This window comes from Haplochromis burtoni, unplaced genomic scaffold, assembly GCF_018398535.1.
Source record: "Haplochromis burtoni strain Fernald_Lab_line unplaced genomic scaffold, NCSU_Asbu1 Contig_214, whole genome shotgun sequence".
In the NCBI taxonomy this organism is placed as follows: domain Eukaryota; kingdom Metazoa; phylum Chordata; class Actinopteri; order Cichliformes; family Cichlidae; genus Haplochromis; species Haplochromis burtoni.
In genome coordinates, this window is record NW_024582575.1 from 131,914 (window position 1) to 143,392 (window position 11,479).

The 11,479-nt window shown below is 45.0% G+C and overlaps 1 protein-coding gene across 1 annotated transcript in view; it reads right to left on the reverse strand.

The window, feature by feature from the left end:
• Nucleotides 1-11,479, reverse strand: part of slc30a6 (solute carrier family 30 member 6) — a 69,570-nt gene that overhangs the window by 26,388 nt on the left and 31,703 nt on the right. Inside the window, exons 5-6 of the mRNA XM_005937035.3 lie at nt 4,490-4,532; nt 3,791-3,856 (exon numbers count right to left, since the gene is read on the reverse strand). Of these exons, the coding sequence (XP_005937097.2) occupies nt 3,791-3,856; nt 4,490-4,532 (109 nt within the window). The remainder of the gene's footprint in view (nt 1-3,790; nt 3,857-4,489; nt 4,533-11,479) is intronic.

The window sequence follows — 11,479 nt, forward strand, 5'->3', positions numbered from 1 at the left end:
TTCAGCAACAATAAGCTGCTGTGATGGTTTCTACTAGAGATGGACCGATCCGATATTGCGTATCGGTCCGATACCGACCTAAATTACTGGATCGGATATCGGAGAGAAATAAAAAATGTAATCATCCATTAAATATCAAAAAAGCACCTCACAAAACTTGCGACACGGCGTAACTCGGCCTCATAACCTGTAGCACATCGGAGCAGTATGCATCATGTGGTAGAGCGGCTGTGGCGTGCGAGACCTGTCGCGGTCTGGTTGAGTATTTGTAGCCTCGCTACCAAACCGGCATTTCATCTCCGAGAAAGTTATCCCAGAGAGAAGTAAAGCAAGTGTGTAAGTTCATCTCTGAATGTTTGTAAAGCATTCAAGGTTAACAACCGATACATGGAGCGACTGCCTCTCTCCTCCCACTCCTGCTGCTACTTCAATTGTGAAACTGATCAATGATCAGCTGATCGGCTTTGTAAAAAACACTATATCGGATTCATATCGGTATCGGCAGATATCCAAATTTATGATATCGGTATCGGACATAAAAAAGTGGTATCGTGCCATCTCTAGTTTCTACTCTTCTTTACGGCGTTGCTTCAGCTCACAGAGGTTTTCAGCACAGCTCTTTGAAGCTGCAGCATCTCAGTCAAGCTGAGCTCTGCGCTGTGACATCACCATCGCTGCAGCTTCATTCTGTCCTTCTTCAGCTGTTCTGTTGCAGATTTGCAGCTGTGATTGGATCTTTGTCCTGCTGATGACTCAGTTTGGTCCAAGCTGTAGCTGTGGGACACATGTGACTCTACTTTGGTATACTGAGGAGTTCACGGTCCACTCCTCCCCGTGCTCACAGCTGGTCTGAGAAGTTGGTTTTGACAAACGTCTCCTCTTTGGTCTCGTCTGTTCCAGCAGTCTTGTTCTTTGTTCAGATGCAGCTTTGCAAACCTAAGCTGTGCTGCTAACCTTTCCAAACCTGCCATGACCTTTAACCTTAAGCCTGCTAACTGAGGCCTGTAGAATCTGCAGTGGAGCACAGCCCGGTCTGACCTCAGGGGGACTTTGCTGGACGTCCATTCCTGAGAGGACTGTGGCATTAACACACACCTGAACGCTCCAAACCTCTGCTTTACAGATGTGCTCACTCTTACTGATGCTCAACTAATCAAGTGCGTTGATTAGCAGCACCTGTCTGGTAATCAAAACAGGCGGGGGGGGGGGGACAAGGTCTTGTGAGAGACTTTACTCGACGTCAGCGGGCTAACTCCCGACGCCTTCAGGTTAATGGGTTCCTCGTCTCACCAGGACTGCAGAGTGGGGACGCTCACAGATGACTCCTAAATAAAATCCCACATAGTTCCCACTGATGTGGGGTCAAAGGTCACACTCTGCTCTGCAACCTCCTGTGGTTAATCTACACAGGCTCCACGTAAAGCTGCCGTCTGCTGACATCGTCATGTGTGCCCCTCCTCCTAGTTAAAGATAAGATCAATATTGATCGTGCATAAAGTCAGAGTTTAGTGAGGACGCGTTATTACTGTCCATCACGCCGCTGACTTAAAGAAGTGAGTCACTGCTCAACCTGGAAACGCGCTCAGTACTAATGAATCAACACCACGCTGTCGGGTGGTGGCGATGATGTTTTGGGGGAAACAGAATTAGAAGCTGCCTCCTTCGCTCTGACAGCCCTGTCACAGTGCAGATGACAGCGCCGCTATTCATGGTTTATAATTGTTTCAAACATTTGAGTCTAAACATTTATTCCACTTTATTGTGTTATATTCACACATTCATGCAGCATATGAAAGCTCTTTGTAACTTTTAGAATTTAACTGTTATTATGTGAAATTCTTTTCATGTAACTGAGATATTTTATTTCTAACAGTTTGCATTTAGTGTTTAATTTCATGTTCTTAACGTCTGGGATGAATAAAAGAATATTTCTGATTAAAAATACTTATGGGGATAGTTTTGACAGGCTAATTTAAATGGCTGAATGATAACGTCCCACTGTGATCAGGTGGTCATCACCGAGTGAAGATCTGGATCGTGTTTATCTTTTCATTATTTGTCAGCGTTTATTTTTTGTTTGATGTCCTTTATTAAATTGTACATTTACTGTTTTCTTGTTTTTATGCATCATGTCTTAATTTTAATGTACTGTAAATTGTCTTTCTCCAGCATCATTTCATACAATTTATTTTATTTGTATATTCTAAACATACTCTGGGTATAATTACAGTTAACTGGTCATTTTGGGCACATAAGCTCCGCCCACCTACTGATCAAACTTTTGGTTTGTGAAGGATAGCCAATTAGAAGAACGCTGATTTCATGGAGGAATTAAAATAGTTTGAGGATGATCCTACAGGCTGCAGAAAAGCCCAGAATCAGTAAAATGTGGATTATTTTGAACTGTGAATCATGCAAAGCTGCTCTAACAGTTAGAATAAAAATATGGAGCTGGATAACTTTCATGATAAGCCTACTGTGATCAAACTAAACTGCAGCCTGAGGTGGTCAGATCACCTGAGGTGAAGAATTAGAACAAACATGGATCAGGCTAATTCCTGAAGAGACCAGTTCAGCTCCGGTGGGGTTTAAAGGAATCAGACACTGGTTGAACTGGGCTGTGGGCCATTTAGGTACTGAAAGTCCATTAGGACACACAATTGCAGACACACAAACACACACTTGGGCATTATGGGTGTCAACTGAAGCTGAAAAGCAGATTTCCACACGATCACCAGTCTCCCACACCTCAAGGTCAGAGATCACCTGTCAGCTGCAAAAGCACTGTTTAGCCAGCTCACAGACACACACAGACAGTAAACTGGCTGTGTGTGTGTGTTCGTGAGAGACACACAAACAAATGACAGCGCATAAACAAACACAGATGGAGCCCAAACCAAAAACAAGGAAGCGATGCTGATACATTCATGTCAGTAACGACTGCAGTAAATATAAACCAACGGATGCCTAAAAATAAATCTCTCAAGTCTGGACCTGGAAAACGAGTCTACAGTCTGGAGTGGATCACGGCCACAGAAGGTCGCTGCTAATTTCACTTTTCAGAGGCCGACGTTTAGCAACGAAAACCAAAAGCAAAGGCACAAAGGATCCCACAAATCTGCTCAGAAATACTGCAGCGTGCGCTAAAAAGGATGGGCTCGCTCAAAATTACACTTCAAAAGAAGTACAGCAAAGCATCGACTGTATAATAAAGATGGAGCTAATGACTGTGCATTCATTCTTTGTTAAGTCCCATTTTTATGCTTCAACTTAAGCATTTTACAAAGACAGAAATACCTGCTAATTAATGCTGGAGCTCAGACGTCACAGACAGTCTGTTCAAACGATATCTGGGGTCCAACTGTAAAAACACGGCCCAGAGGTCCCGTTCAGAGGACAGCTAGCAGCTACGGCTACTGTCAGTCAAAGAGGCCACGCCCATAATAATGGAAACATTTTGGTTTTAATACAATTTAAACAGCTAAGTTATAAAAACCTTTTCTCCCCGTACAGTTGTTATGAAATGATCTATAAAAACCAGAACAGTTTGTGCATCGAGCTGTAAACACGTTTATTTCTGCTGTAAAGTTTAACATGGGAGTGAATGGTGACGGACTCACTGCTGCCTCTGCTGGACGCTAGAGGAACCTCAGCATGGAGGTGGTTTGATCTAAACCAGGCAGAATTTACTGATATCTGAGCCTTTTGAATAAAGATGTTTATTCAAAGAAAATGTAAATAAGTATAACTGTGGTGTACAACACGTTCTGGGTTATTATGGTGGACTCACCCAAACGAGTAGACCTGGCTGGGTTTCTTCATGGTCACCCAGGAGCTGATGAGACAGGTGATCAAACTGCAGGTCAGAGGAAGGAGAAGAGGAGGATGAGAGGAAGCAAGGGTGATGGCAGGGAAAGAGAAATTGGGTGATTGATGGAGTGGATGGAGGAGGACAGACGAGAGAAGGGCAGATAGGAAGAGTCAGCGAGAGACAAGCGGCAGAAAAAAGAAACCAACACGACACAGAGGTCGGCCCAAGTTCACCTCCTCCTGATTTATTTTTCATTCATAACATCTCAGAATTTATTTTTCATAAGGAGCAGAACATGAAGGTACAAAGCTACGCTGAGCAGGCTGAGTGCAATCTGCCATCAGTTTCTGCGCTCAACCCGTCGATCAACCTGCCAAACATCTTCAACCGGCTCCAATCTATTAGACTAGTCTAGTCTGCAACCTGCTCCGGAGTTTCTGCAACACTCCTGAGACTGTTAAAGACCTCAATAAATACAAACTAAGATTAAACAACCACATTTTGTGTCACGTTAGATTTTTTATTTTTTTAAATGGAAACCTCCAGACACCAGTGGCAAACCTGTTCTGCAGAAGCTTTCAGTTATCCAGAGCTACACTGTCACGTTTTAATAAACTATTTCAACTTTAAAGTGCCAATAAAATCAGAGGAAACAGAAATATGAGGTAACCCACTCACCTGAAGAGGTCAAAGATGGTGAGGTACGTGTAGGCAGTTAAAGCTGAAACGACAAAACAAAAAAAGACAGTCGAGTTAGAATTTGTGTAATTTCATGTATTTGAGGATTTATCTTCATCTACATTCTGGACGCATGTATACGCATAAAAGAGGTAACTGATTAGAATAAGACATTTAATAAAATTACCCACAACATTTAAATTGTCTTCTTTTGGTGAATTAAATGTCATGAATACAACTTCGTGTATTAACCAGCATCTGTAATGAAGCGAGAGGTTGATTCATCACATCTCTGAGACAGTTCTAACATCAAACTGTGTCTGATGGAGTTTGGCAAAAACACACAAACTGAAACACAAAGTCTGACCTGCAGATCTGTTGCCATCATCTGGTACTTACAGTTGCAGCAGATCCTCAGAAACCCTTAAATGTTTTTCACTGACTTTAAAGTGAGTGAAGGTGCTACAATCAGTTTGTTAGCAACGAACTGAAAAGTGCCCACGGTCGGACACCCATCCATCAGGGTAAAGAGAACTGAACAAAGTTTGTACACAGAGAAGTCAAGCTCAGCACTATAAAATGCCAAATCCACAGTGCTTGCCTATAAAAATCTAAAAATAAACATAAATTAAAAGCCAAAGTGAAATCTCTCCTTATATATCGAACAGCGGTCTGTTCTATAATCTCCTCTCGCTGCCTGTTTGCATCCGTCCTTTAATTACTGCCATCTTATGGTCACAGTTTGCTATTGTCTCTGGAAGCAAGGCCTGAATCTGTCGAGCTGAGCAGGCAGCAGCTTTGCTGTTTGCTGTAGTTAGCTTGTACGCATTAACAAGCTAACTACAGTAGCTTGTTAACATATAGCTTTCATTGTTATTTGCCTGCTTAAGCTAGTGGTAGAAAGCTAACAGCTCTGTATTAAGGTGAGGTAAGACGTTCTTCTTTGATCTCAGAGATGGTAAAGCTTCGCTTTCTAACAGTATCGAGTCAAAAATGGTAAATATATTTCATGTTCATTTATTCTGGTCTTACTGACCACTCAAGGTACCTGATACCTCAAAAACATGCCCATTAGTGCAGCATGTTGTCTATCACAAACACACATATACACTGATGGATGCATTGGGGACAACTGGGTGTTCTGTCTATGGCCCTTCCAAGCCACTGTAGATTATTTTGGGATGCTAAAATAATCCCTAGGCTTAGTGAAATCTAATATTTTTACCCAGTTTGGGGCATTTTGTTGGCATTTCATCCTTGAGTTGTACAGTGTGAGGTTTACTGTTCATAAATTAACTTCCATGTAATCCAGCGGTTGCTGGTGCGATCAGGGGAACACACAGAGAGTTTTACGACTGTCCAAATGAAACGGGTCGGTTTATACAGACTGTTTACTACCAGGCTTGACTGCTAGCCACTAAATCAGTGACTGAGTTAACAAGTCAGTAAATCACGCGGGCAGACAGTCAGCCAGGCTTTCACCGAGTTAATCACCCAGACTAATTACCTGGCTCGTTTCCAGCCAGGTAAGCTGAAGCGGCAGTTAGCCAGTTAGTAGACCAATTAGGCAGTCGGCCAACAAAGTAATCAGTCTGTTAACCAGCCAGATACAAATATCGGCCTGGCTTAAACCCTGTCAACCTGCCAGTCCGTCTGTCGATCTTTCAGCCTGTCTGTCTGTCCTAATGCTTGCCTTCCTGTAATCAGGCTGTGCTGTGGGGGATGAGGAGAGCGGATTAGAGCGGCTTTGTGCTGAGAGGAACATTTTGTTTCCCCACCACCGCCGTTCATGTTGGCCAACCTGACGTCCTGTAATCCTGACAGAGAGGCCCCGCGGCAAAAACCCAAAGAGAGGCAGACGGACAGAGAGGGAGACGGGCGGGAGGGCTGAGTGACAGATCGACAGGCTGGGAGAGGGAGGCGGAGGGAGACAGATGGATGGATCGAGGCAGGAAGACGGGCAGAGAGAGGGAGGTGAGAAGGCGGATAGACAGCATGATGGACGTGTGGACGGACGGGTGCAAAGAGGGAAAGTGAAAGAGTGAGAAAGAGTGAGAGACGACCCCTAAATGTGGCGAGAGTAGACAAGAAAAGGGAGATTGAACCAAAGAAAAGTGTTTTATAACAATGGTTTGGATTCTAAAAGAAAAATCTATTCACGTGATCCTCGTGGAGAATAAAGTATGACTAGTCTCTGTACAGGCGCCAGTGCGACCAACAGCATTTAGTTCAACTTTGATGAGCATGAAGTCGTAAACAGTTCATGGAAAGACAAGAAGCCCTTCTTACATACCGATTACATCCTTCAGATTGATTGCTAACAGCTGTGGCTCTGATAAACTATTAATAAATTATTTACAGTTAGATTACTGCTCAGTGCTCCAAATCAATACCCACATTTATCATCTGTTCAGCCTTTTAATCACGTCCTGCTGTCACAGAGGGACTGGAATAGTTTTTTCCAGACTTAACGTAAGAACTCGTCAATAACACTGATAATCGAATTAAAATACATTCATGTCAGTTTTACTTTGACACCATCCACCTGCTTCATCGCGGCCCCGGCGCGCTCCAACAGCCAGTCAGACAAATTTGCTTCGTTAAGTAACAAAAAAGAAAACATCAAAGCAGGAAGCCGGCCTCCAAACAGTCCAGAGGTATCAGAACTGAGACACTGGGCCCTGATTTAGGGGCTTTTCCTCCCCGCTGTTACTGTGCTGGCTCATCGTAGGGTCTTTACCTTACACGCCTCGAGGAGACTGCTGCTGGGATTTATCACCATATAAACAACTTTACTGCACTAAATTTGACCTCTGACCTCAGTCAACACTCCCCTGTTGAGTTTCTGGTCCCGTGCTAGCAAACAAGTGTGCGGGTCCCAGTTTCTGTTAGTGAACAGCCCCACAAAAAGGCGACGCTACGTGGGGCGCATCGCCTTTCACCGATTCTGTTCATAACTTTCGTGGACAGCAGCTGCAGCCACGGAGCGGACTGTGCTGGGTTTGGTGGTCGTTTGATTCAGAAAGCAGCGACCTCCACATTAGACTGTTAAAGCTTCAAATCCAGTGTGAAGTGGCACCTCCACGCCTGAGCCTGTGGTTCTCTTAGATTTCACCTGTCCCACATCTGATATGAGCCTTTAAAGTTTACCCAGAATGCAATTTTTGACGTTTTCTCCAGTATCAGAAACTTTTGGTATGATTCTGATGCTCAAAGCTGGTCACAGACGCAGGAAGCTGTGTTCACACTGTGACTCTGGGGGTAAACTGATTTGGTTGACTTACAGTAATATAAAATAATTTTCAGAAGGTCCTTTTGCTGACTTTATTTTCATATGCAGCAGCTCATCTCTCCACGGGGATCAATGAGCGTTGATGTCACTGTGTTGAATTAAGAGCTGCAGACAATAAAAGCAATAATAATACAAACGCTGACATCACAGTGACCCTGAAACAGGCCGCAGCAAATCAATATGTGGGCTGAAATTTCCCCTTGCTGTGCTCAGATAGGTTTACATGTACACTGCAGCGCAGACACACACACACACACACACACACACACACACACACACACACACACACACACACACACACAGAAGCCAGTTGAATTCCTGTCCCAGCCTCCTGCTTACAAACACTGACACCCAGAGGACGTGTGGATGTGATACCAGAGCTGCAAACACAGCAGACAGGACATTATTCATCTGTAACACACACTCATGCTAAAAGGAACAGATGGAGAACATTACGCTGAGCTACAAAACAAGAAAACACACACACACACACACACACACACACACACACACACACACGTATATTAGAACATGTAGAGACATAAAGGCCCCAGAGGACCTGAACTCAATACTCAGAACAGAACGAGAGGATTAAGATCCCTGTGTTTGTTTTCAGGAATGATCGATGGAGGGGAGGGCAGCAAATCTGTCACAACCACTCGTCTCTCTTTATTTTTTTGGCTCAACTCTTCTGTTCTCTTGGTTCCACGTCTTTCCCGGGTTTGCTTTCCTTCTTTGATGTTTTAGAAGAAACAAAGTGTGAGGATTTAAAACAGAAGGAAGAAGGAAAGCAGCCGGGAGTGGACGGACAGATGAGAGAGGAGAAATACGAGCAGGAGGATGAATATTTAATGGTGTCTGCAGAGGAGAAGCCCAAACACACACACACACGAATCAGAATTAAAACTATAAGCGCACACTGGCAGACGGACGCTGCACCTTCACAGGTTGCAGATTCAGAATTCGTGTGGCCCATTTTCTAAGAAAGTTTCTACGAGTGCATCTAAACCAGCTGCCCCTCCCATAACCATCACGTCCTCATGATGGACTCCTGCTTCACGGTCTTGGACTGCAGCTGGTGGTGTTTGGGGCATTGAACCAGCTCTCCACCTGCTGCAGGGTCTGGTTAGCGTGGCCTTCCACCTCTCACCACCTCCAGGCAAGAAGGACTTCCATCAGCAGCTGGAGCCTGAGACTGTGACACTGGAAGAAACCTATCAGAGAGAAGCTAGACCAACCAGCCCAATGAGCCGGCCTGCAGAGCAAACAGGCAGAGCACAGGACAGCTGGTTAGGACTGCCATCACCAGCTGCATCATAGCAAGGACCGCCTCAACAGCAACCCGACCAGCAGCAGGCACAAAGATGGCAGAACTGCAGTGAGAGCATCACCCATTCGTTCTGAACTTCGACGCGTCAACGTCAGCATTTTAGATGCCGCCATGTTGTTTTGATATGGATGAAAGGGCGGAGCTTTAGCCAATAAGCTAACGCTTCTATGCCCGGTTAGCAACAGCATCCACACTGATCTGCACTAATTAATGCGACATGAAAAACGATTTAAATACCAAGAAAACTGGAGCTGAGTTAGTACACTGACCTCACAGCAGCCATGTTATTGGTCAGATTAATCATTAAAAATGCAGCACAACTTCCACCTCACCGCTTTCTGTTTGGGGCAACAGTTAGACACAGAAACACACTCAGATGCTCTTTGCGCTGACATAATGCCCAACCCTGACCCTGACCATAACCCAACTGTAACCCTGACACTAAAACCATATTTTGAGTCTCAAACTTATGGGGACCAAAAGCCTGGTCCCCATAAGTAAACTTTCAATTTTTGGTCCCCACAAAGATATGAATACACACACACACACAAAAAATCGGGATCTGGATGTGCTAACCACAGAAAATAGCAGCTTAGTGTCATTGGTTCCGGCAACCAGTAAACTGACACACACACACTCACACACACACACACACACACACACACACACACACACACACACACAGCGGTCGTGGTGTCAGTTCAGCTCTTATGTGGTGCAGATGTAAACTAAAAGCTTCTATCGAACGCCTCAACTGCTGCGGTGAGGAGGAGGATCCTCGGGGACGAGGAAGAAGATGAGGAGGAGGAAGAGGAGACGGCCGGGACACGGGAGGAGGAGGAGGTGCACTGCTGACCACTGAGGAGGAAACTTTAAACTGGAGAAGGCAACACACACACACACACACACACACACAAACGCATGATCACAACACTGCCTATAATATCAGCACGCAAACACTAAATACACACGTGCTGATCAATACACACACACAGACACACACACAGACACACACACAGACACACACACAGACACACACACAGGCTTCATCAGCTTAATGTGAGGAAATAAGCTGGAAATCAATCAAATGAATAAGACTGGGAACCATCGTGTCCATACGATCATATTTTAATTATTTAATTGGTCAAACAGAAACACAGACACGCCCTCGTCATCTTCGGCAGATCTTCGTCGATATGAAACCAGAGCGACGCCGCTCTCAGTCAGACTCGTGTCTCCACGTGGGAGTTCAGAGGCAGCTGGCTCTGATATGTTAAACCACACAGGGCCCCCCCCTTCGCTCTGACCCTGCAGCCCCCTCCTCGGGCACTGCTGATGAGGATAATCAATAAAACATGATGAAGATAAGCAGCAGGGCTGTGTTAAGGCTGCCTCTGCTGACTTGGATCTGCATTTAGGAGGAATTTCGGAGCCAAAGGACCATCTTCATGACAGATCAGGTAACCCCCCCCCCCCCGAGACACTGTGATAGGCTTATTAAATGCACACAAAACCTGACCTGCATTCAAAACGAAAAAAGGCTGAATTTCTGTGCTTTTCAATCATTTTCCAGTATTTCTGAGTCCTCGTGATTCCACAAAGTGCTGCAAACACTCACGTGGAACTTTCAGGACAGAAAACTGCAACCAAATCCGTTTTCTCCAAAATCTGTTTATTAATGACGGGGGTGGAGCTCTGGTATGGTGGGATCTGTGGTAGTCTCAATAAAGAGCTTCATGTCTCAGGAACAGAAGCGAGCGTTGTTACCCTGCATGTTGGTTCTGTTTGCCGATTTCCTCTAAGTTTGTCTCCAACCGTGTGGGACGGACGGCTGCTCAAAACAGGCGACGGCTCATTAATCCTCCATGTTTGGTTCAGGCCGGCCCACACGTTAAGGCGGGCATGGAGCACATACAGTCGAATCACTCCGGTCCTGCTTAAAATTCCTGCAGTCTGAACCCAAACAAGCCGTCGTTAGAATGAAGTGACTGCAGTTTGCAGCAGGCTGTGCCTTAAAGGTGGGACCCCTGGGAGCACATTCACAGACATCAGTGTGTTTAGGAGATCGAGTCATAGGAAGAGCCAGGAGCACATGTGGTGGCTGTTTGGGGAGCAAGAGGAGTGGATCCCTCTCTCACACACACACACACACACACACACACACACAGAGCTACAGCAAGTGTGTGTGTGTTGGCTGTACTGAAGGCCCCGTGGGACGAACTGCTTCACCAGCTGTGTTCTGACACACAGGAACACTGAGGGCCTGGGGACGACACACACACACACACACACACAAAGAGAGATTGTTTTGTTTGTTAATTAGTTAGTTTGTTTGTTTGTTTTAATCAATTTTAAATCATGCTTTTTA